At 38.4% G+C, this 27071-nt stretch overlaps 1 protein-coding gene across 3 annotated transcripts in view; it reads left to right on the forward strand.

Moving 5' to 3' along the window:
- The first annotated feature begins 704 nt into the window (after positions 1-704).
- The window catches only part of SNX16 (sorting nexin 16), a 43745-nt gene continuing 17378 nt past the window's right edge, over positions 705-27071 (forward strand). For 2 of the 3 annotated variants that reach the window (XM_004385989.2, XM_023740292.1), the window contains exons 1-4: positions 705-815; positions 2434-2909; positions 10624-10710; positions 16629-16777. In XM_004385989.2, the coding sequence (XP_004386046.1) occupies positions 2535-2909; positions 10624-10710; positions 16629-16777 (611 nt within the window). In that variant the 5' untranslated portion in view covers positions 705-815; positions 2434-2534. The remainder of the gene's footprint in view (positions 816-2433; positions 2910-10623; positions 10711-16628; positions 16778-27071) is intronic. The other variant, XM_023740289.1, reaches the window with a different exon arrangement.

The raw sequence follows: 27071 nt of genomic DNA on the forward strand, positions 1-27071 counted from the left end.
GATCTTTAAATCAAATTACACAACTTTAATGAACAGGCCTGTAAACTGATCTGAATCTTTGTATTTGACTATCAAAAAACGGCTTTCCTGATAACCTCTCTGGTCTTCAGATGTACAAATCTAACAAGCCTAACGTTATCATTTGGGATAAAAATGTTTCCCAGGGAGTAAAAACCACTAAAGAATTTCAGGGGTTGTCTGCCAGTGAGGAGTTCTGAATTATGTGGGACAGACAGGCTGTAATGCAGTGTCCTATCTTCCCACTCTTCCAATCGATTGCCATCCCTTAAAGCGCTGCTAATTCTGGAAAACAGTCTACAACCTATTTAAAACCACCCAAGCGTGTGATGACTACAAGTCCCATGATGCAACGCATGAGCCCAGCCATAGGTTGGCGATAGACCTTCTGACCACTTGTCGAACAAACTAGGTATTGTAGGCTCTATTTCTTAAAAAGTTCACTTCGAAAAATAAAGCTAGGGCAGAGGAGGTGGAATTCTTACCACAAGACTAAGTGCAACCGGCTGCCAGAGAGCCCGGGCCCCGTCACCCGAGTCTGCGCCTCAGGGGCGGGCGCTCGCGCGTGACGTCACTTCCGGGAGGGCGACTCAAGCCCGGCCCCTGGGTCCCCGCGCGGGTGTCCTGGGCCCGGCGCCGGGGCTGGGCGGGCCGAAGCGGGGAACAGCTGCTTTCTGGGCGGGGGTCACGTGAGGCCGCTCCGTGCTGTGGGAGGAGGCGACAAACTGCGGTCGTGGAGGGTCCGGTTTAACCGGCACCGGGAAGCGCGCTGGAGCAGGCTTGCCGAGTGCGCTGAGGTAGGGACAGGACGGCGGGCGCTGTCCGGGGCGCTCGTCGGGGAGACACCTGCACCCGGTAGCTGGCGGGGGGCTCTGCAGGAGGGGGCTCTGCAGGAGGGGGCTGTGCAGGAGGGGGCTCTGCAGGAGGGTGTCGGGGCATCGCAGGAGCCGCCCGGCCACCTCCGGGTCCCAGCCGACTCCTCCGTGCGTCTCGGAGGCGCCGGCCGCGTACCTGGGGCGCAGGAGACCCCGCCGCACGCGCGTTCCTCTCGTCACCCGCTTCTCTCGCCCAGCGGGTTGCTTAGGGCCGGGCCACCTCACCTGGCCGAGGTTTCCCAGAGTGGGACTCAGGTGATCATCCTCGGAGCGTCCCCAGGCCGGTGCGCACATTCCTGTTCCTAACGCTGGGGCGGGCTGCCCTCCCCGGACGCCCGTAGTCGTATTGATAGGCGTCCAGCACCTGGTCGGCGGCCGCAGGTGAGTCTAGTGGGGAGGGCAGAGCCGTCTCACAGGCCTTGAGAAGCTTGAGATTCAGACTTTCATTTACTTCTTTTTTGGGAGGCCATCAAGCGGAACGGAGGATCCATGAATCAGCAGCTCCAGTTTCTTGAATATTTGATAATGGGAAGGTTGCCGAGAGCCACGTGCTGGGTGAAAAATCTATTTCAGCATCTTTCCAAGTGCAGGCGGCCCATTAGTTTCCCACCTTCTCCACCAGGGGAGTTGCGTACAGTTGGGCGGGTAGACGACTTGTTTTGTGAAGTCCTGTCATTTCGTTGATCTCTAGTTATTACAGTTTCTTAGTTACCGTATTATTTAACATCTTGATGGTAAACCTTTTCTTTTGTATTACTGTGAAATTATTCTGATCCAAGCTTTACGAATCCTTTTGACGAGAGGTTATTGAGTATGAGTTATAAATATTGGTTAAGTACCCTCAGTTTATGGCAAAGCAGAATTAGTGATGATCTAGAAACTCTGAGGAAAATTTAAACTTTTAATTATTTAATCTTGTTGGATATGTAGTTTAATGTTCATTAGGTTGTATTTGAATAATTTCATAGATTTTTTTCCAAGTACGTTTGATCCTGGGTTCTATAAACTGTTAATGTAAGAGCAGTTGATATTTACTGTTTAGCATCTAAGCTTCTGGTTAGTTACTACTCAGTAATTCTCTTGAGTTTCTCTAATCAAAACAAAAGGTAACGGGAATAGTTTTCCTCTTTGTTTCCTTTTCTTTCCTCCCTCTACTGTATCTAGTACTGTTAGGACCATAAGCAGGGAATCAAACTCTGGAAAGGTATTTATCACTCTTCCATCTTCCATCTCTTTTATGTAGATGAAATCAGGCAAAAATGAACATTAGAGAAACCCTTCACAAGGAAAAAGAAAAAAAAGAATAACATGTAACATGAGGGTCAAAAAAAGGGTGTGAAGTAGTTCTTATCTCTTTACCTTGGAAATAAGAGTCCTTAGAAATTACATTTTGGGATTAAAGAAAGGGATTTGGCACGTCTCCATTCCAAAAAGAATGAGAGTGTCACTGAACTAAAAATAGTTATGAATATTTTATTTTCTTTTTGGATCCTGCTCCAGATTAAAGATTAATTTTCCAATATGTCCCTCTCATTTGTAGGTATTGAATTCCTAAGAAGAAAATAATGGATTGCATGTTGGCTGTTCTCTGAGTGTCTGGACCAGCAGTGTGTAGGCCTCTGTTGCAAAGGCCGGAAGAAGATGGTAACTCCTTATGTCCCGCTTCCTATGCCCGTAGGAAACCCCGTTTCCAGCTTTACAACCAACAGAAACCAAAGAAGTCCTTCTTTTGGGAGTATCTCAACAAGCTCAAACTCTTCGAAAGGCCAGTTAGAAGACACAAATATGGGTAATTATAAACGGCCAAGTGTGCCTGATCAAATGGATAGTACTTCATCTGTCTGTAACAGTCCCCTCATTAGGACTAAATTTACAGGTACAGATTCTTCCATTGAGTATTCTGCTAGACCAAGAGAAAGTGAAGAACAAAATCCTGAAACAGTCAGTTGGGAAGATAGACCATCTACACCTACTATACTGGGTTATGAGGTGATGGAAGAAAGAGCTAAATTTACTGTAAGTATTGACTTCTGCAGTAGACTGATAGAAAGTGAAATATCGGCTAACCTATTGAACGTAGGGCTGTCACGACAAAGTACCACAAACTGGGTGACTTAAAACATCCGACATTTATCCTCTCACGTATCTGGAGGCCAGAAGTCTGAAATCTATGTGTCAGCAAGTTTGATTCCTTCTGAGGGAGATTCTGTTTCATGCCCCTCTCCTAGTTTCTAGTGACGACCAGCAAGCCAAAGCTTTCCTTGGCTTGTGGCAGCATAACTCCAATCTCTGCCCCCGTCTTCACTTGGCCATCTTCGTTCTGGGTCTGTTTTGTCTCTTCTCTGTTTATAAGGAAACTGTCGTATTGGATTAGGGCCTACCCTACTTCCGTATGACCTCCTGTTTGCTAATTACATCTACAAAAACCCGACCCCTGTTAGCTAATTACATCTACCAAAACCCTATTTCCAAAATAATGTCACATTCACAGGTATAAAGGATTAGGACTTCAACATCTTTTGGGGGGACACAATTCAATCCACAACACATATTTTAAACCTGTATTATATTATTAATATTAGCCTGTACTTGTAATTACTTGAACATCAAATTCAAATAGTTTCATGGGTGAACCTTGAAAACGTGATCCTGAGTGAATTAAGTCAGACACAAAAGGACAAATACTGGTATGATCTCAGCTATAGAAAATAAGCAGAGACAGGAAGACCAAAGTTTCTTCATGGTTATCAAGGGTAGGTGGGCGAGGGGAATGCAGAGGTACTGCTTCAGGAGTATTGAGTTTCTGTTATGGGTTATCAAATAATTTAGAAACAGATAGTGAAGGTGGTTAAACAACATGGGAATGTAATTCATGTCCCTGAATTGTACACACACAAGTGATTGAAATGCAGATGTTTTGTTGTATACATTTCACCACAATAAAAATAATTTGGGATAATTTTTGCCTGATTGCATAAAAAAGCAAAAATAATTTCCAATAGATTAATGCTGTAGCAAACTTGTGTTACCTAATAAATTTTAATAAACTGAACACACCTATGTAGCTGGCACATAGATCAAGAAACAGAACGTTGCTGGCATCCTAAAAGCCTCCATGGTCTGCCATTCATTACCCACGCACCAGTCCCCGAGGGTAAACACTTTCCCGATAGAAGAGTTAATTTTGCCTGTTTTTATACTTTCTATAAATGGAATTATTAAGCATAAACTCTTGGATCTGGTCCCTTCTGATCAGCATTATATTTGTAAGATTCATCCTCGATGTTACATGTAATCATAGTTCATTGTCATTGCTGACAGTATTCCTTTGTGTGAATATACTACAATTTATTTATTGATTCTACCATTAAAGGGCATTTGGATAATTTCCAGTTTGGGGCCCTTACAAATACTACTGCTATGAACATTTTAGTACTTGTCATTTAGTTAACACATGTACACATTTCTGTCTGATTTCTACCTAAGAATAAAATTGCTGTTCATATACCCAGCTTTAGAAGATACTACTGAAGAATGTTCTTGAGTGGATGTACCAGTTTATACTCTCATAAGTAGTATATGTGGGAGACCCAGATCTGACTCCCAGCCAGTGAACCTCACGTGCAGCCTTATGTGGAGGCTTGTGTGCTGCTATGATGCTGAACAGGTTTCAGTGGAGCTTCCAGACTAAGACAGACTAGGAAGAAAGGCCTGGTGATCTTCCTTATGACTCACAAGGGTCTGATTTACCACCAATCATGGGAATGGTGCAGGACCAGGCGGCCATGTTTCATTCAGTTTTGCGTGGAGTTACCATGAGTCAGCAGCCAACTCAGCAGCCAACTCAGCAGCCAACTCAGCAGCAGCAGCAGCAGCTAACAACAAGCAGTGCACAAGAGTGCTGGTTGGGCCACTCCTTCAGCATTTAGTATTCTTGGTCTTTTTCATCTTAACTTTTCAAGTGGGTATAGGTGATAGCACATTGTGGTTTTAATTTGCATTTCCCTAATGACTAATTAAATAAAAGGCCTTTAAATATGTATAAATAAATGTGTGTGTGTGTGTGTGTGTGGCCATATGGATACTCTTGTGAAATGTCCAAGACTTTTGCTCATTTTTCTTTTGGCATATGTGTTTTCCATTTTTATTTGCATTTTTCTGTGCATGCTGGGAATGTCCCTTTTCAGATACATTTTTGTGTGTGAATATCTTCTCTTGTGTGTGGTTTGCTTTTCTACTTTCTTAATGGTATGCTTGATAGATAAAAATTCTCAACTGTGATATAGTCTGGTTTATTAGTTTTTCCTTTATGGTTAGTACTTTTTGAAATGTCTGCCTCCTCCGAAGTTGCAAAGATGTTGTCGTCTGTTTTCTAAAAGCTTTATTGTTTGACTGTTTACGTTTAGATGTGTAAACCATCTGGAATTGATTTTTGTCCATGGTGTGAGATAAGGGTCAATATACATTTTTTTTTAATCCACATGACATCAGTTGATCAGGCTTTTCTTAAATAGGCCACTTTCTCCACTGCATTTACACTGTTGCCCTCTTCATAAGTCAGGTGACCATAAATGGGTGTATTTTGTGCACTCGGTTCTGTTCCACTTCCCCAGCTGTACGCCAGTTCCACGCTGTCTTAACTACCGTAGCCTTGTGATAGGTCTTGATATCTGGTAGTGGAAGTACTCTGGCTTGGTTCTTCCTTAGGATTGCCTTGACTCTGCTTGGCCCTTTGCTTCGGGATTACGTTGGATCTGTAGATGAGTACAGAGAGAACAGACACTTTTACAATATTGATTCCCCCAGTCACTGAACCTCATCTATTTAATTATTGTAGGTTTTCATTAATTTCTTTTAGTAATGCTTTATAGTTTTCAATGCAGAGGTCTTTTATTTCTAGTTCTGAATGTTTTTGATGTTCTTGTGTGTTTTTTTTTTAATTTATTTTTTACCTTTCTATTTGTTTATTGCTAATTGATGGATGCCGACCTTGTTACCTAGCAACCTTGATGTTTATGTCAACATTTCATCCTGTAAATTTGTGACAGGATGGGAGGAGGTCCAAGAAAACAAAGTTGAGATAGTTTATAAAGAGACTTGATCTTTAAAGTTACGTTATCATAAGAACAGTGATGGAATGGGAAATCTGCATGGAACTGATTTTTTTTTTTTTTTTTTGAGAGTCATTTTGGAAGTAATAAACTGGTGGCTCATTTCTTTACATTGATCTGCCTTCCTTAGGAAGAAGTGAACATTACTTAAGGTAATGTGTGTGGAAATGAAAGTTTGTAGACATTTAATAGAGTTGTATACAAATTTAAAGTTCTTCCAGACACTAGTCAAGACACTAGGAGGAAGTAAAATGAAGTTAGTCGTGTTCATTCATTTATTCATTAACTCAACAAACGTTTTGAGTACCTATTACGTACCAGGCATTGTTTTGGGTGATGGTACAGCAATTCAAAAAGAAAATAAGTAAATAGATAACAAGTAAAACCCTCTGGTGTGTCGCATTGCAATAAATGCTATAGAGAAAAATAAAACAGGGAAGGAGGATAGGGAGTTTGCCCAGAGCTGGATTGTGACTTTGATGGCGTTATCAGTCAAGACCTCACAGAAAAGATTTTAACTCTAAGGGGATGTGCCACGAGGATATCTCAGGAAAGAGTGTTTCAAACAGGGACGACTGCGGAGGCCTTTGTGCCTGAAAGCAGAGTAAGCAAGGGGGAGATGTAGAAAATGAGGTCAGAGGTAAAGACACAGATCTTGCAGGACCTTGTAGCTACTGTAAGAGCTTTGGATTTTACTCTGCATGAAATGGGACTCTTAAAAGGTTTTGGAAAGGGGAGTCACTCGATCTGACTTAACGCTTTAAAGGGCTCGTTCTAGCTGCTAAATTGAAATTGGGGAAAGGTTGAAACAGGAGACAGGTTTTGCAGTAATCCAGGAGAGACATGATGGGGGTTAGGACTGGGGTGGTGGAGGAGATCCTGAGAAATTATCAGATTCTGCGTATAGTTTGAAGGTAGAGGCAGTCATACTTCCTGATGATGTGGAAATGGAGTGTGATCAAAAGAGAAATTAAATTGACCTCAAAGTTTCTGGCCTGACTAATAATAAGAAGAAGGTTGCTATTTAATTAGGTGGCAGATTTTGAGGGGAAAATGAGGATTTGTTTTTGGACATGCTTAGTTTGAGATGTCTATTACACTTTGAAATGGAGATGTTAGGTATGTGTATGTAAGTGTGAGTATGGACATTTGTGTGTGTGTGCATGTATATGTGTGTGTATGCATGCGTGTGTATGTGCATGCATGTGTGTGCGTGTACGTGTGTGTATGTATGCAAGTGTGTGTGCGTCGCATTTTGGCTGGAGACACAAGCTTAGGAATTGTAAGTTTGTAAAATAATGTTCCCTAGATGCGTTCCTTTGGATTGAGCTGTTAACCGAAGAAAGTATTAGGACTGACTGTCGAGAACTGATAACATACAGCTCAGGTCTTCCAAGGGGGTTTTTAAACAAAAAGTGACTCGGAGTGGATGGTGAGTAGAGTTCGGAAGAGGCATGAGGTAGAGCGGCTTCTGCGGTTGGTAATGTTTTGTTTCTTGCTCTGGGTGCTAGTTGCATGGCTGTATTCACTTTGTGAAAATTCATCAAGTTTGTATACTTATGATTTGTATACTTTTCTTAATGTATTTTATAATTCATTGTATGCTACTTAAAAATTCTTTTAAAAAAGGCCTACATAAAAAGATCGTGTGTTATTTGTACATAGAGAAGGGAATGATCAGCACTATCCATAAAGTTTTCATTGAAAGAACCAAAAACCAAACCCATTGCTATTGAGTTGATTCCGACTCATAGCGACCCCGTGGGACAGAGTACAACTGCCCCAGACGGTTTCCAAGGAGCAGCTGGTGGATTTGAGCTGCCAACCTTTTTTTTTCAAATTGTACTTTAGATGAAGGTTTACAGAACAAACTAGTTTCTCATTAAACAGTTAGTACACATATTGTTTTATGACATTGGTTAACAACTCCACGACATGTCAACACTGTCCCTTCTCACTCAACCTTGGGTTCCCTATTACCAGCTTTCCTGTCCCCTCCTGCCTTCCAGTCCTCACCCCTGGGCTGGTGTGTCCATTTAGTCTTGTTTTGTTTTAAGGGCCCGTCTAATCTTTGGATGAAGGGTGAACCTCAGGAGTGACTTCGTTACTGAGCTGAGAGGCTGTACAGGGATCATACTCTCAGGGTTTCTCCATTCTGTGTCAGGCCAGTAAGTCTGGTCTCTTTTTTTGTGAGTTAGAATTTTGTTCTACATTTTTCTCGAGCTGTGTCCAGGACCCTCTATTGTGATCCCTGTCAGGAACTGCCCACCTTTTGGTTAGCAGCCAAACTCTTAACTACTGCACCACCAGGGCTCCTTTGTTGAAAGAGCACTACTTAAACAAGTAGAAAGGTAGAAAGAGAGCTTTCTAGAAAAGATAAAGCACAAAGGCCTGCACTTTGTCTTTGCAAGAGAAGCAGGAGTGTTTAGGAGCCACTGTGGAGAGTAGCCATTTAGTTAGAAGGGGGGTTCATTTTCCAGAACAGGAGAATAAAGTACATGTGGGTTGTTTGGAGATTTACTTTTATCGTGTATCAGTCATTCCTCCTCAAAAGTTTTGAAGTCCATTTAGCACCCCCTCTTTTTTTTAATGAGCAACTTCTAAAAAGAATATTTCCTTTGTATTCCCCTTGCGACTATCTTAGATCAGGACTTTCTGCAGACTTTAAAGGGTATCATGGATTGAATTATGTCCCCCAAAAAATGTGTAGCAACTTGGCTAGGTCTTGATTCCCAGTATTGTATGATTGTGTTATCTGATGTGATTTCCTTATGTGTTGTAAACTCTACCACTGTGATGAGATTATATGTGATCTCCTCATGTGTTATAAATTCTATCACTGTGATGAGGTTATACTGATGAGGTTGACAAGATCAGACAGTGTCTTAATGCAATCTCTTTTGAGATATAAAAGAGAGAAGCGAGCAGAGACACATGGGAACCTCATACCACCAAGAAAGCAGTGCCGGGAGCAGAATGTGTCCTTTGGACCTGAGGTTCCTGCGCAGAGAAGCTCCCAGACAAAAGAAAGATTGATGACATGGACCTTCCTCCAGAGTCGACGGAGAAAGCGCTCCCCTGGAGCTAATGCCCTCAATTTGGACTTGTAGCCTACTGGACTATGAGAGAATAAATTTCTCTTTGTAAAGCCATCCACTTGTGGTATTTCTGTTGGAGCAGCACTAGATGACTGAGACAAAGGGTATCCAAATAATCTTATTTCCCACCGTTAATGTGTTACAAAGATAAATTACTAATTTTTTACTTCACAGCTAAAGGATTTATTCTTACCCTTCGCTGATTCTCTTCCTTAAAAGCAGAAAGAGAAGTCTGTAAGGGAGAAAAATCGAATGGGAAGGGTGATCTGTAGTCCCTAAATAATGTGTTATCTCTAGAGCAACACAGTCCAATAGAAATGTAATGTGAGCCACAAATGTGAGGCACATTTGTAATTTTAAATTTTCTAGTAGCCACAATAAAAAAAGTAAAATTCTTTTTATATTTTGTTTAATGTAATATATCCAAAATACTATTTCAACATGTAATCAATATAAAAGAATTTTAGTGACATAATTTTACATTTTTTCTTACTAAGTCTTTGAAATCCGGTGTGTATTTTACACTCATTGCACATCTCTCTTTGGACTAGCCACATTTCTAGTGCTTACTAGAGACTTCCAGAGCTACAATTGAAAGTGATGACATAGCCAACTTCAAGAAGAGAAGTGTTACTCTTTTCAAGAGAGTTTCACTCATTCAGCAGACATTGAGAACCTTATACCAAAATACTGTACCACAACCTGCTGGGAAATGTTTCTCTGACATTCTGCCATAAATAGCACGTCCTCAAAATAAATTTTAAAATAATACTTATAAAAAAGTTTTTTCATGTTATATGCTTTTTAAGTATATTGGCTTTTGCTTCAGCCAAGTTTTTCTATTCAGTAGCCTAGGTAATTGTGCTTAATTACAAGTATGTAAAATTTTATCTGTTATGAGAACTTTTTTAGTTTGAGTTTCAGCCTTGAAGATTAAAACAACATTGAACTTATTTGAAAATTTTGCTTCATAGTTATTGGATTTTAAATTTAAATTATGTAGGACAAGAGTGGTTGTTTTTCACAGCTCGTTAAAGCTTGAGTGATTCTTTTGTCAATTTTAGAATATGTCGACATAAGACATATTTTGGAAGCTCATGAGTTCATTGTTACTTAGTGTGCACAGAAAAAGCATTTTGTTTCGAATTTGTCATATTTGTGTATCTTTAAAAAAAACTCATTTTCGGTGTCAGCATTTTGATTACTTACACATTTTTATGATCTAAATGATTTTTATATTTTTTACGTTATAATTTTCATAGTATTCCTGTATGATCGTGTCTTTAAGACTAAATAACATTCATAGATGTTGATATAAAATGGTGAAGCTTAATTATTTAACGCATTCCTCATAGTGAAAGCTAACAAGTGTTCCAGCTTTAACCCTTACATATATAAGCTTAAAAAAAATGCTGTTAAATTCTTATCATCGGAGTTGCCAAGGAAAAGATTTAAAAATATTTGGCTTGAATTTTTAAATATCTTTATTTTTCTCTCTTTTTTTTTTTTTTTCCTGCATAGGTATATAAAGTACTAGTGAAGAAAACCCCAGAAGAAAGCTGGGTGGTTTTTAGAAGATACACTGACTTCTCTAGACTTAATGACAAAGTAAGTTTTTAGTGAGTCCAAAACTAACTTTTCAGTTATGAATTATTATCTCTTCCTTACACTTTTTCTGTTATACTTGTGTTTTTTCTTGCTGTTAATTATTTGAATCAAAGGGTTTTTATTTCACTTTCGTAACCTGGATTCCCGTCTATAACACAGCTTTATTTTTTATGAAAAAAAAAAATGTTTTTAATGTAAAAATGTGAAACCTTAAAATTGCTAAAAGAAAATATAAATGATTATATAATTTTGTGGATTTGGAGAGACATATATGGTTGTTGTTGTTAGGTGCCATTGAGTCAGTTCCGACTCATAACGACCCTGTAGGATGGAGTAGAACTGCCCCATAGGGTTTCCAAGGAGCAGCTGGTGGATTTGAACTGCCGACCTTTTGGTTAGCAGCCGAGCTGTTCACTGCACCACCAGGGCTCCACGTATGTAGTAAGACCCCCAAATCATGTGATTGATTGCAAGAGAATGAACAAAAAATGTTTTTAACATACTGTGTTACTTTCCTCTTGCTGCATAAGAAATGACCACAAACTCAGTGACTTTAAACAACATCAGTTTATTATCTCATGGTTCCCGTGGGCTCACCTGACTCACTGCTTAGGGTCTCACAAGGTCAAAATCAAGCTGTTGGCCAAACTCGGCACTTTCCTGGAGGCTCTGGGGAACAGTCCTCTTCCCAGCTCCTTCAGGTTCTTGGCAGAATTTAGTTCCTTGAAGCTGTAGGATTGAGCTTCCTCTTTCCTTGCTGGCTGTCGGCCAGAGGTTGCTTTCAGCTCTTTGAGACCCCTCTCTAGTCCTCGCATGTGGCTCCTCCATCTTCAAAGCCAGCAACAGCATAGCAACTCCTTCTTTTGCTTTGAATCTCTGACTTCTCCTTCTGCCACCAGCCAGAGAAAACTCTCTGGTTTTAAAGGGCTAACGTGATAAGATTAGGCCCATCCAGATAATCTCCCCATCTTAAAGTGAACTGATTAGTAACTTTAATTACATCTGAGAAGTCTTTTTTGATATGTAGCACAATCGTTAAGCACTCAGCCGCTACCCAAAAGGTCAGTGGTTCGATCCCACCAGCCACTCTGCAAGAGAAAGATGTGGCAATCTCTTTCCATAAAGATTACAGCCTGGAAACCCTGTTGGGCAGTTCTACTCTGTCCTATGGGGTTGCTGTGAATCAGCATCAACTCTACGGCAGCGGGTAGCGTGACAGTCCAAGAAGTAACACTGGTGCCGAAGGTCATGGAACCATCTAGAATTCTGCCTACTGCACATATGAAGCAGAGAAAGAGGTTAATGGTAAACCTCTATATATAAAGAGTACTTAAAAATAAATAATAAAAAGTGAACACAAAAGTAGAAAATACAACAAATGACATGAACAGGGTAATTCACAGAAGAAATATAAATGACCAGTAAAATTGTAAAGCATTTGATATCACAAAAACTCCAAAGGAAGAAAACTAAGAAACTTTTTCACCTGTCATGTTGACAGACATTTAAATGGTGTTATTTAGTGTTGGAAGAGTGAACCTTCCTAGAGGACACCCTAAAGTGTCATATAATTTTGACATAATAAACACATTTCTGGGATTTATCCTGTATAAAAAATCATTGCTGTGAGCAAGATTTAGCTCTAAGGATACTTATCACAGTGTTTTATTTATTGTCATCTTATCTGTGTTTTACTTCGTTTTTAATAGTTAAAAATTAGAACCAACCTAAATTTCCAATATGGAGTTGATTAAGTAAAACGTTGTCCAGAGAGCTAGAAGAAAATTGAGGGGTGGGGGGTGTACTTGGCAGGTTGTGGTATTTTGGAAACCAAGAGAAAAATCCTTTTTCCAAAAGAAGCGACTGGTTTATAGTGCTTCTAAGAGACCAAGTAAGATTACCTTAGAACATCCAGAAATTAGTCCCTAATTTTGACAGATGTTTAGTAGAGAAAACTTCGCTGGTTCTCTTCTCTCCATTTGACACCGTCTCTTTCCTCCTCCTTTGGCTTACTTAAAACTTCTGAAGTTAGTATATTCCTTTAACGTTTGATGATGTGAAACCCCATTTACGTGGTTTAGCAGCTGTCTGGCTGCGAAAACATTCTTACCGTTCTGAAAACCTCAGCTTCCATGTAAAAAGTATAATATAAAATGTCAAACTATTTAGCCTTTATTAAGGTGTTGTGGAGTTGCCTTTCTGTAGTATGCCAAGATACTTAAGGTGTTATTTGTAATGTAACACCAGCATATGTGAACTTTATTACTGTTCCTCAGCTTCATGTATTACACTGATAAATTAAAAACCTGTAATTCTGTACTCCTGTTGATTTGTCTTAGATGATTGAACAGGAGGATCAAAGCGGTTCCTAAAGTTACCGGATACTTAAGTGGAATTCTTAGCTTTCTTTTAAAATTGTTATAATTTTGTTCAAGCAGATGTAATTTTTAAAGTTTCCATTTAAAACTATTTAATCCTTTATGACTTAAAGTTTTTCTTTTTAGGCCTTAACGATTACTTAGTGTTTACTTCCTTTTATCTCTTTATCTTTATTGCTAAAGTATTTCTTAGACAAACTGAAATGTAAAGACAGTTCATAGGCTTTTTGAAAAAAAGATGCTAGTAGGAGTTTAATATAAATCCAATAAATATCTCCATGACAACTTCAAGTTAGTCGCTTAAAATTAGTAAGTGTCGAAGTCAGTGTTTTAGATACCAGACAGAGCTGCAGCCATCACTGGCTTTTACTGGCAAGAATCAAAAATACAAGTTAGTCGCTTAAAATTAGTAAGTGTCGAAGTCAGTGTTTTAGATACCAGACAGAGCTGCAGCCATCACTGGCTTTTACTGGCAAGAATCAAAAATGCCTGTTAAACACCAGCAGGCACAAAGGTTAAATTATAGTGAATGTTTGTATCATTGTTAATATAAAGTGAAATGTTAGGATCTTTCATTTTACAAAAGCAATCATCAGGTATTTACAAAATGAGTAGCTTGAGTTCAGCATTGTGCTAGGAATTTGGGATTATGTAGACTATATACATATGATCTTAACTCTAAGGTGTTTACACCTGGAGAAATAAAGAGGTTTAGCCAAAAAAAAGAGAAATAGAGATAAAGAGTATGAGTGTACACATATATAAGAAATAATACGACAGTGTGAAATAAATGTTGGGTGAGATTTCCATGTTTCATGGGTGTCGATAGTCAGAGGATAAAAGATTAATGAAGCTCAGAGAAACTAGAAGTGTTGCTGAATGTATTCATATATATTCAGATATATATTCAATATATTCAATATATTCAGATATTCAGTATATTCATTAGGAAAGAAATATTTGTTGAACAACTGATTTTCCCCAGGTACTAGGCCCCTCTCACAACTCAGTAAGGTGGGTTGTAGTTTTTCCTTCTTTATACATAAGGAAATGGGTCTGGAGAGATTCACTAGCCCAAAGCCAGACTGCTAGTAAGTGACAGAGTGATTCAAACTCAAGCCTGTCTGACTCCAACGGCCATGCGTTTCGCAATACAGCAAGCTTCTAAGAGATGCAGGAGATGGTAGCTGGGATTTTCAAGTCTTTTAGTAGTTGATATATAATGTTAATAAACTATGTCCATATATAAGGCGATTTCCCCATTTTGCAGTGACAAGATACAAGAAAAAACTTTTGGCCATCGTGAATATATGAACTCTTAATGATGTAGCTAAAGTAGTCAAATGTGTATAACATTTAGTTAATTTAGTTACACATCCATAATTGAAATCATACCTATGAAATAGCATTTATTTAGAAGTATGACTTCTTTCTAATCTCATATTTTATGGAATAATTGTATTTAGACTCTTTACATGACCTTCAGTATCAGGTGGTTCTTCATCACTAAAACAAAAAAAAACCAAACCCGTTGGCATCAGGTCAATTCCAACTCATAGCGACCCTATAGGACAAGCTAGAATCACTAGGGCTTTATTTTTTTTAGTCATCTAACACAGTTTTCCAGAGCTTGTCATCTTTATTTCATCTAATTTGACAAAGAAGACATTTTAAATACATGTAAATTGCCATCCCTGGATGTTTTATTCTATGCCACAAGTACTCTTATATTAAGACACTTGTTTTTTTCCTCTGTCTACCCTAAATAGGTATGTGTTTAGGGTCTCCATTATGTAGCATCTTCTACATTCCTTTCTTTTTACTCCTCCTCTTCTTCTGCAAAAAAGGGGCAAAAAGGATTTATTGAATGTATATCTGTTAAGTGTAAGAATTAATTCTTAAGTTCGGAAAATAAGTGGACACTGAGGCTGGGCACCAGGGAACACACCAAGACCGTACGTGAATCTAGTCGAGATGATGTCTTTGGACTTCAGATACTCCCACCATATCTTTCATTATCATCGCCGTTAGTATGAGTAAGTTCTGAAATAGCCCTCAGATTCAAAGCCCTGGCAGAAGAACGTGTTAGAGAGCCTGCGTTACAGGGGCAGGGAGAGAAATCTGTCCATTTCAACTTTTGTTGTGAGAAGTAGAAAGCTGCCTCTTATTGAATAGGGAAGGAGTTGAGATTCGCATCTGAAAATATGCAGCATAAAGTTAGGAAACTTTAAATATTGTAACAAGAAGACCCATTTAGCTATAGTTGTGGGGGAAAAAATTGCCAGTTGACAATATGAAAGTTATTGATCAGAGTTAAAATACAATGGTTAGAACAAGAGAGATTTTCCTACAGAACGCTAATCTTTTTTTTTTTTTTTTTTTAATTTTCCCAAGTTATAGTTTGGCTTCAGCTTCCCTGGGAGTTTATAAGAGCCTCTTCTAAGAGGGTAAAGTCATGAGCAGTTCTGGAATGCCTAGGGCATATCAGAGTTGAGGCGTCTGGAGGATTGTAGTTTGGGCTAGGTAGTGCACAGATTGCAGAAATACATCACCAGACACAGGAGTGAGTGAACCTTCAGATGATTGCAGCTCCCAGCCTTCGAGTCTTCCAGCTGAGGCCTCAGTTCATTGTGGAGCAAGATAAGTCATCCTCATTGTGCCCTGCGTGAATTTCTGGCCCACAGAATCTATGAGCTTAATAGATGATTGTTTTATACCAGTAAGTTTTGGGGTAATTTGTTACACAGCCATAGTAACTTGAACAGAATGTATAAAGGGAGACTTAACCTAGTCTATAAGGTTGGTGATAACTTCCCTAAGAAAGTAAATTTCATCACAATAGGCAAAATGTATCATAAACCAAAATGTGAAAACTAAAACTATAAAATGTTTAGAAGAAAATCTTTGCAACCTTCTGGTTAAGAAAGATTTCTTAGATAGGATCTAACTAAGCACAGACCAAAGGAAAAAATTGAAAAGTTAGATAACATTAAAATAAAATTTAATTTTAAGTTAAATTTTGTTTTATTGTTTTGTTAACAAAATGGAAAGTCAGGCCACATTCCAGGAGAAAATATTTGCAATACATATATCTGACAAAGGACTTGTACCAAAATACGTGAAGAACTCTTAAAAACTCAGAAATAAGAAGAAAGCCCAATTTTAAAAATGGGAGAGACGCATAAGATTTGAATAGATAATTCATCAAATGAGATATACAAATGCAAATAAGCATATGAAAAAATGTTCAAACATCATTTGTCAAGAAAGCAGTGCAAATTAAAACCACCGTGAAGTCCTACTACACACCAACTGGAATGGTTAACATGAAAAAGACCGACACCACCAAGTGTTGGCAAGGATGAGGGAGCAACTGGAACTTCTCTCTGTACATGACTGGTGGAAATCAAGAAATAAAGCAATCAGAGCTTAAAAAGCTGAGCTGAAGCTTATTCATGAATACTTTCTCATAGTCAGCAGGATAAATTTGGGAGAATTGATATAATTGAGTTGAACATTGTATTTTCTTTTCTTTTTCAGTTAAAAGAGATGTTTCCTGGCTTTCGATTAGCACTTCCACCAAAACGCTGGTTTAAAGATAATTACAATGCCGACTTCTTAGAAGAAAGACGGTTAGGATTACAAGCGTTTCTTCAAAATTTAGTAGCTCACAAGGACATTGCTAACTGGTATGTAACAAATTAAGAGATTACAAAAACATTCCAACAACTGACTTAAACTAATGAATAAATCTAGAAATGTAGTTATTCAAGCACAAAAATGTAGTGTAGGAGCATAATTATTTATTTTTTCTAATAAGGGGCTACATGGAATTTTCTTGCTTTCTTCCAGTAAGGACTTTATTTGGTATTTGCTTTTTATCAAAACTTTTAAAAAGTCAGCAAAGTGAAAATGCAGTGTGTAACATTCTCAAACCAACCAACAGTAAACTTGATTTTAGAATTAGTATTTTAACAACCGTTTAAACAAAATGAGCTCACATATTACTAGATTTTTGGTTAACACATCACTGTATAATTTTGAGGATAATCATTCTTTATATTTCTCCATACTAGTGCAAAAGTATGAAAATTATGAACTTGAATTAATTTATATAGAAGGCAAAGTGAAAACACTGAAAACAAAAAAGGAAGAGAAAGGGTCTATATGGGTTTTTTGCTTCAAAATATCTTTACTAGAAAATTGCTTTATGATTTAATGTCAGGTGGGTGTCTAATTTTGCAACTTACATTATCAGATGAGTTTGAACGGTTCTGAAGAAAGTGGAGAGCATCTGTAGTGCGGCAATAACATGTTGTATACACCTACGTTTGTAACTTTCTCTAGCAATTTTTCATCCAAGCATGGAAAACAATTTAAAAAAACCATTCTGTCTCATTTGTTCTACTTTTTTTTTTTTAATTTTTTTTAATGTAGTTCCACTTGTCTTGTACATAACACACACATATTGTACACATACATCTTGCTTTGTAATGTGTGCTGCCTAAGCTTGAGGCTTCATGAGATCTCTGCCCATTCCCTCCCATTCTACCAGTTGTTCTTCTAACAAAGGAACTACAATCCAAACCGCTTCTCTCAACGCCCAATTCTATATGCAACTGCCCCCTTGCCGTCTCCTTTGGATATGTCAGAGTTACCTCAAACCTAAGACAGACTTAAAAGCTCACTCTCCAGACTTTTCCTTCTCCATTTTTCAGCACCATCTTGCACCCAGAAGCTAGGAGTCGTCCTTGACACTTCCCTGACTATCCTTCTCTCTTCCTTTACGTTGTAAATACCACTCAAACCTGTCTGCTTTCCTCCATCCCTGCCATCACTGCCCTAGTCCAGGCAGTTATTCCTTGCCTTAATTACTACAGAAGCTTCCCCACTGGTCTTCCTCATCCACTGTTAATTCTCTCAGTTCACTGGAGTCCCAGGATCTTTGTTATACAATCTAGTTTACTATTCTTTCTGGCCCCCACCTACCTGCCTGTCTTTCCAGCCCCATGTTTTATTTTTCTCCCCGCCTCCTCTGTATATCACTTGTATCCGTCTTCTTTCAAGTCTCCAAAATCAACTTGCTCTTTTTCCCTCAGGGTCTACAAATATGCTGTCCCCTCTGCCTGGAAAGGTGTAACCTTTCTCACTGCTAGCCCACCCAGCCCTGGCCTAAATAACTCCTGTGCGTTCCCTCAAATGTCGACAGAAACTTTGCTTCCTTAGGTAACTGGCTTTCCTTACCCAGCCCTCAGCCACCACTACCACCACCAAAGACCAGCTCAGTTCTTTCTCATTGCATCTGTACCAGCCCTGCTCTGCTGGCTCTCAGAGCCAGCTCCCCGTGCCTTAAGACATTCACCGCATGTGCTGAATTAACTTTTCTCCTATGCTTTGAGGTTGATAATAGCTACATATCACTCTTAAGAGAATTGAGAAAGTGTTAGTCACCCAAAGCATTTTCATTAGGGTTTCTCTCAGGAAGTCCCTGTTGAGAAAGGCTGGGTGGTATTTTTCTTTCAGACCATGTCAGTTTATAATTATTCCTGTGACTCTTGGATTGTGTTTCCCTCACCAGACTGTAAGGTTCATAACAGCAGGTCATATGTCGGTTTTACTCACCACTCAGTGTCCAGTGCTTAGCGCAGTGCCTGATACAGAGTAAGTGCTCCCTGAGTACTTGTTAACTAAATGACAGAATTGTTGCTATCCGCTGTTGTATTGTTTGTTTAGGAAAAAAGAGTGAAACAAATATGACAAAACTTAGCGATTGTGTGTTCTAAGTAGTGGGAAAGTGGGTGTTTCCTACCTTTCTGCATTTTTTTTTTTACATCTCTCAAAATAACGAAGAAAAGATTAGTGTTAATTCAGACACACAAAGGAAAAATAAAAACAACACACACTAAAATCATAGAGAAAACCTTTAGAGAAAACACATTTTATACCATTCCATGAAAAACAGATTTTCACAGCTAAGAAGTCAACGCATATTTCACCCCCGTTGTCTTCTCTCATTATCAGTAAGCTTTTACGTCTCTGTATTAGAATGTGGTGGTGAATTAAAATCCAGTCTATTCTGTAAATGACTATGTTTTATCTAATGAAATATTAAATAATATGAATCAAGTAAATAAACTCTCCTTGTGACTTCTTGATTTTCTTAAATAGTGTATCTCAGTTGAAATGTTCAGCTGCATCTTTTTTTTTTTAATTTCTGATAACAGAGCTCAGTTTCTAAGGTAGGCATCGCTAGGACCAGTCTTGAATGTCCCTAAAACTGCGCACCTCAGAATAGTGGTATTGGATAGATATTTCAGGGAAAGAAAGATTCCATGGTCAGATACATTGGGCAGAGGTTTCATTTTGCGTTCCTAGAGTATCAGAGGTTCTAAAAAAATATTCTTGCATGAAAGAATCTAGTATACATTGCATTTATTTGCCTGCCTACTTTTGTCATATTTTATCATCAGACATTTCAGGAATGCGATTAAGTCACTTAAATTGAACTCAGAGTAAAGTTCTTTCTGCCCATTGCTTTTTTATGGTTGATGGATAGCATATTTTATTTTTCATTGCAAAAAGTGTCTTAATAAATTATTGCTCAAAACATGAGAGGGGGAGGAGAGGAAGGGTTGTTTATGACTTTCTTAAGCATTTGCCCGATATCATGCTAGAAGGGTGTAAAAGAAGCTGGGGGTATACTCGTTGGTCTTAAAATTCATCTGGAGGAATTAGGCTTCCACTTGAACAAAAGAAGGGCATTTATAAAAGGCTGTACAGTATGATGCAGGTTGTAAAAATCACAGGAACTCCGAGAAGAGGAAGATCAGCACTGTTTGCAGTGATCGAGCAATACTGGAAGTAGGAAGTAGGATTTGAGAGTATTGAAGGCTAGATTAAGATGATGGGTAAGAAGATGGATATGAGTCAGAAGCAAATAATTAGAAGATGTGTAGAAAGTCTCAGGTTGCCAGACAGCCGTTTATTAGTTAAAGTCAATCCATTAAAACAAGAGTAATACTGCTTTACATATTTTTGAGATTATACTCCAGAAATATCTCCCCACCCCTCAGTACTGTTTCTTCTGTTAAAAAATGAGTAATTCTCACAGGGTGGAGGCAGAATCACTGCAGTCTCTGCCATCAGCGTTGCGTTACTCTTGTACCACCCAGCAAAGATTTTCAATACCTCCACAGTCTAGATTCAGACAGTGGTTGGTTCATAGGCTAGTTCACCAGACGGGAGCTTGATTGTGTCTAAAAACGTAAAAGACTGAGAAAAGGTTCTTCTGTTTTTTACAATCCAAGAGGAAGAGGGGAAGTCTCTCCTCACAGAAAAGAAGAATCCCTGACATCTGTTTATGAAGGTGTTGTTGTCTTCTGTCACTGATTCCAACTCATGGCAACCCAATGTGTTTTACAGACCAGAACTGCTCCAGAGGGTTTGCTTGGCTGTAAACTTTACAGAAGCAAGTCGCCAGGCATGTTCTTCCATGGCGCTGCCAAGTGGGTTGCAGCTGCCAACCATTTGGTTACCAGCCAAGCACAGACCGTTTGCGCCACCCAGGGGCCTTTATGAAAACAGAACTGTGTTTAAGAATCACTACTGAAAACATCCATTAGCGGTACACGACCTGCTGCCGTGCCGGTTAGCATCCCGTTTCGGCTGAAGTGGCCGCGTGGCCAAGATGACTGCCTTTACATTGCCAGAGAGCTGTTTAGTGTTAATTCTTTATATGGTTCTGTTTGTTTCCTTTCTGATATCCTTAGTACCTTAACCCAGTTACTTAACTTTCATGTTGGCTAAAAACTTGCCATCACACATCTGGCAGCTCTTGAAATTGTAATTCCTCTAACCACACCAGAGCAGAAGTAGGAGAAAATAAGATCTGAGAAGATAGTAAGGACTGCTGGTTGAATGTTTTCAGAAAATAATATTTTCCAATGCATTCAGAAAGTACAAAGTAAGAAAACTGATTAAAAAAATTAATACTTCAGTGATAAAAGAATTTATTAACAGATTTTGATTTTTCAATAAATATTTAGTTGCTACTATATATGGTGTGACTGTTATACAAAAGTAAATTATATACTGATCGTGTTTTGAAAAGAACTGAATAGGCAGAAGACATGCCCAAGATAACTATAATGGATAAAGGGCGGGATCTCTTTTCAGAAGAGAGAACTTTTGTCTGAGAGGGCTCCTAGAGGGTGACAGTGAAGCTGGATTTTAAAGAATTAGTAAGATTTGGACTGGCAAAGAGAAGGCAAAGGACTTTCCAGACAGAAGGGACTATCACAATCAAAATGCAGAAGCAGTAAAAATAGGTCCTGTACTAAGAACAGCATGAAACTTGGTTTGTCAAGGTGAGAGATATGTAAAGATGGATACAAGGAATAAAGTCTTGTATTGCACAATCTGTTATAGTTAAAATATTACTGTTTGTTGTTTTATGATGTGCTACTTAGAAATTGTTACATCGTTCGTCAGCACAGCAAATATTTTAGTGTGCTCTATTTTCAGAAGTACTCCACATACATCCTGATTTACCAAATCTTTCCTCCTTTGTAATTCTTTAAATACAAGGGTTAAAATTGTGTATTTTTCTTCATATTACATCTGTAACGGCTTCACTGCCAAAATTCAATATTTTAAAGTTTACGTCTGTTAAAAAAAAAAAAAAAAGTTTAGGATGGATCTGAATTAACAGCAATTCATGGTTTAAAAAAAAAAATAGTGTGCAAACATTTATATGAGGGAACAGTTGAAAGAACTGAGAATACTTGCCCTTTAAAAAGAAAATGAACTTGGGGAGATGATAGCCATCTTCACATATTTGAAAGATTGTGATGGGAAGAAGGATATTTATCAATATATAACTGTTTAGCTTTAGGTCAGTGCTGCAGTGTGCGTGTGAATTACCAGGGGATCTTGTAAAATGCAGATCCTGATTCAGCAGGTCTAGGGTGAAGATTTGGCATTTCTAAGAAGTTTCTAGATGATACTAGTACTGCTGGCCTGGAGACCTTTTAAATAGCAAGGCTGAAATGTAGAACTAGGAATAATTGAAAGTGAGAGGTTAGAGGAAAGCTCAGATAAAGAAAGAGTTACATATCATTTCAAGCTCTCCAGTATAAAAATATGTCTCTTTACCTTAAGTATTTAAAGAGGCTAAGTAACTATCAATGACATGTATTAAGTAGCATGATTTGGATTAGGTAACTTCTTAGGTCTCTTCCCGTTGTAAAATCCAATAATTCTGTACTTCTTGAACAAGAATACTTACAGATGACTATTTTTATACTTTTTTAACTTGACCTATCTTCTCACGGGAACTTTTATTGTTATTGTGTATAAGGTGCTGTTATATATACAAAGATATTGTTAAAGAGAAATCGAGTTAGCATTAGACTTTTTATAAAATGAAAAGGGAATTTGATTATAGTAAGTAGTTCATATAATGGCATCTCATAAGAATTCAATACATTATTGTTGAGTTTGTTTAGATTATTTTGGCCACAAAACATTAGTTTGATAGAAATTCAATTCTGTAAATTTGTAAAATATACAATAAATCCAAATATTTTGTACTTGGATGCATGTAAATTCTTACCTAATTAAATTGAATCTCAGAGACATTATGCAAAACTCAGTTTTGTGGGCTTAGTAGTAAAATAATTTTAAGCAAATTGCTTGATTTAACTCTCAGTGTCCCGATTTGGAAAATGGAATTGGGCTAGATATTCTCTAAAAGTCCCCATTCAGCCCTTAATTTCTCATATTCTATTCTCTGTGTTGGGCTTCTTATGACTCTTGAAGTCATAGCATCAGAAACAGCCAGGTTCTAACCTTCCCTTAACTGTTAAGACTTTTGGTCTTACTCGTTGCTGCCCTGAGCCATTTGAGACTACAGGGCAGTAGGCTATTTGCTTCTGACTTCTGCAGTAATACGTGAATAGTACTGACAGTTTTTTAGGCACCCTTTATGAAACTACACAAGAGTGCGAGATAGACTTTTGTCACCCAAAATCAAGAAAAGGAAGCCACAAACAAGGAAACAATAAGTCTTTCCACCTCATCTTGTGAAATAGGACTATCTGTTGAAAACTAAAATCCATCTCAAATTTGAGAATTGTACATCATGTTTATCTACAACAGTGGATAAAAGTTTGTTCTGATGCTCTTAATAGTTTCATTAATTTTTTTGCATAGATTTTAAGAATTAATTATTGAATACTTAATCTATGCCGTACTGGTTAACTTGGATGTGGTCTTCATAGTCTAGGAACTTGTTACTACCTTTTAGTGGAGCGGTAGTTGGTGAACAGACATACTAATAATAGAGTGTAATAAGTTCTATGAAAGGGATCTCTATAATGTCGTATGGTAATAGCTAGAAGAACACTGAACCTAGTCAAGGGTAGGGAAAGGGATTTATTCAGAGAAAGCTCCCAGGAAGAGAGAATAGCTGAACTGAGTCTTAAAGTGTAAGTAAGAGTTAACCAGGTAGAGGTGGCGGGGGTGGGCAGGGACAATAGCAGCAAGCATGAGCAAAGGTATGGAGCCTTGAAACAGGAGTGAGGATGTACTATTGATGGAGTGTCAAATAAGAGAGGAGGTTAAAACTTGAAGGTAGGCAGGTGCTTTATGCCAAAGCCAGGAGCTTGGCTTTTTCCCTCTTGCTAGAGAAACCATAGGTGGGTTTTTGTTTTTTGTTTTTTTACATCTGACCCAAGAACAGTTCATTAGAGCTAATACTAGAGAATTTCTTTTTAAATATTATTTTACTGAGTTTTTGGTGAAAGTTTACACAGCAAGTTAGGTTCCCATTTGACAATTTCCACACAAATTGTTCAGTGACATTAGTTACATTTACCACAGTGTGTCAGCATTGTCTTTGTGTTCTGTTTTTTCCTGTTCCAGTACTCTAGTTTGGGTTTTATTTGGTTATGGTCTTAGCTTTACTTTTGAGTAATTGTTGACATTTTGGCCTCATACTGATGGTTTTTAAGTAAGGCACCAATCTTACAGGTAATATCCTTTATTTTGTGTACCGCTCTGCTGTTTCACTACAAGATGATTTCAGGAGATAGGCTCAGCTTTGAGTTTAAGGAGCGTCTCGGGGGTCCTCTTTTCTCTACTGTTTAGCTTGTCTGGCTTTTGTTTTTAAAATAAGAATCTGAGTTCTGCTCCACATTTTTCTCCCATTTTATCTGGGATCATCTATTGTGACCCTGATCAGAACAGTCAGTGGTGGTAGCAGGGCACCATCTAGTTCTTCTGGTCTCAGGGTAGATGAGGTTGTGGCTCATGGAGACTTGTTTCTTCTCTGACTTTTGGTTACCTTCTTACTGTTTTGCTCCTGCTGAGTAGATGAGTTTTCAACTGGGTTTCACATAAAACATTTGTTGGAAGGGATTAGATTAGAAGGGGTAGAACTGAGTTTTTCCAGTTTCTACCCAGAAAGAGTAAAATTGGATTAGAACAGATAAAACTAAGACAGAGACACCAGTAGGCTAAAAGTATCTAGGTGAGAATGATCAAGGTCTAACCTAAGCCCCTACTGCCAGGGCACACATCCAGCACAGAAAGCTAAGCACGAGCCCTTCAGCCTCACACGCATCCCCTCCAGCCTCATACACTGTGAGCCTGCCACTAGCCTTGATCTCTGAGTCCTTAGCCTCAGGGTTGTATTTAATGTCATTTGTTGTTGTTTATTTTTAATCAGCCACAAATACTAAAGAGAAATATTAACTGATTTAGGATTTCTGTCTGAAGCCCGTCAGTGTATTTTTGCAATGACTTTTTGTGCCTAATTTATTTTTGACAAATTGGTGTCTAGTATTTTTAGTATATTTTTTACTTAGTTCTTAATTGACCTTTTAATGAATTGTAGGCATTTGTCTTAGGGTTTTCCCCCCTTTTAAGGTATAGATTTTGAGATAAAGAGCACATTTAGCTATTAAGTTGTTAGTCTTTTTTTTTTCCCCCAATTTTGTGAAATGCAAACCAACCAAAAACCAAACTCGTTACCGTCGAGTCAATTCCAACTCATCGTGACCCTGTAGAACAGAGCAGAACTGCCCTATAGGGTTTCCAAGGAGCAGGTGGTGGATTTGACCTGCTGACCTTTTGGTTGGCAGCCAACTTCTTAACCACTTTGCCACCAGGGCTCTGAAATGCAAACAGATACATAATTATGAAAGGAAAAAATAAAATAAATAGTAAGTGAAGTTTTATTGAATGGATTGTTTATTAAGTTAGATTTCAAAAGATTATTATGTAACTTGATGAATTTTATATTAAGTATATAGTTTGGACCCCCACATATCTGTCAGTTTGTCATATTATGGGGGCTTACGTGTTGCTGTGGTGCTGGAAGCTATGTCACCAGTATTCATATACCAGCAGAGTTACTCATGGCAGACAGGTTTCAGCTGAGCTTCCAGACTAAGACAGACTAGGAAGAAGGACCTGGCAGTCTACTTCTGAAAAGAATTAGCCAGTGAAAACCTTACGAATAGCAGCAGAACGTGGTCTGATACAGTGCTGGAAGATGAGCCCCCCAGGTTGGAAGGCATTCAAAAGACAACTGAGGAAGAGCTGCCTCCTCAAAATAGAGTTGACCTTAATGAAGTGGATGGAGTCGAGCTTTAGGGACCTTCTGTTGCTCATGTGGCACGACTCAAAATGAGAACAATCAGCTGCAAACGTCCATTAATAACAGGAACATGGAATGTACGGAGTATGAATCTGGGAAAATTGGAAATTGTCAAAAATGAAATGTAACGCATAAACATTGATATCCTAGGCATTAGTGAGCTGAAATGGACTGGTATTGGCCATTTTGAATCGGACAATCATATGGTCTACTCTGCTGGGAATGACAACTTGAGGAGGAATGGCATTGCATTCATCGTTAAAAAGAACATTTCAAGATCTGTCCTGAAGTACAGTGCTGTCAGTGATAGGATAATATCCATACGCCTACAAGAAAGACCAGTTAATATGACTGTTACTCAAATTTACACACCAACTGCTAAGGCCAAAGATGAAGAAATTGAAGATTTTTACCAGCTTCTGCGGTCTGAAATTGATCGAACATGCAGTCAGGATGCATTGATAATTACTGGTGATTGTAATGAGAAAGTTGGAAATGAAGAAGGATCGGTAATTGGAAAATATGGCCTTGGTGATAGAAACAGTGCCAGAGATTGCATGATAGAATTTTGCAAGACCAACAACTTCTTCATTGCAAATATCTTTTTTCACCAACATAAACAGCGTCTATGGACCTCACCAGATGGAATACATAGGAATCAAATCGACTATATCTGTGGAAAGAGACAATGGGAAAGCTCAGTATTATCAGTCAGAACAAGGCCAGGGGCCAACTGCGGAACAGACCATCAATTGCTCATATGCAAGTTCAAGTTCAAACTGAAGAAAATTAGAACCAGTCCATGAGAGCCAAAGTATGACCTTGAGTATATCCCACTTGAATTTATAGACTATCTCAAGAGTAGATTTGACGCATTGAACACTAATGACCAAAGACCAGACGAGTCGTGGAATGACATCAAGGACATCATACATGAAGAAAGCAAGAAGTCATTAAAAAGACAGGAAAGAAAGAAAAGACCAGAATGGATGTTAGAAGAGATTCTGAAACTTGCTTTTGAATGTCAAGTAGCTAAAGCAAAAAGAAGAAATGATGAAGTAAAAGAACTGAAGATTTCAAAGTGCTGCTCAAGAAGACAAAAACTATTATAATGACATGTGCAAAGAGCTGGAGATAGAAAACCAAAAGGGAAGAACGCGCTTGAGGCATTTCTCAAGCTGAAAAAGCTGAAGAAAAAATTCAAGCCTCGAATTGCAGTAGTGAAGGGTTCTATGGGGAAAATATTAAATGACACAGGAAGCATCTAAAGAAGATGAAAGGAATACACAGAGTCATTACACCAAAAAGAATTGGTTGACATT

Source organism: Trichechus manatus, unplaced genomic scaffold, assembly GCF_000243295.1.
Source record: "Trichechus manatus latirostris isolate Lorelei unplaced genomic scaffold, TriManLat1.0 scaffold00152, whole genome shotgun sequence".
Classification (NCBI taxonomy): domain Eukaryota; kingdom Metazoa; phylum Chordata; class Mammalia; order Sirenia; family Trichechidae; genus Trichechus; species Trichechus manatus.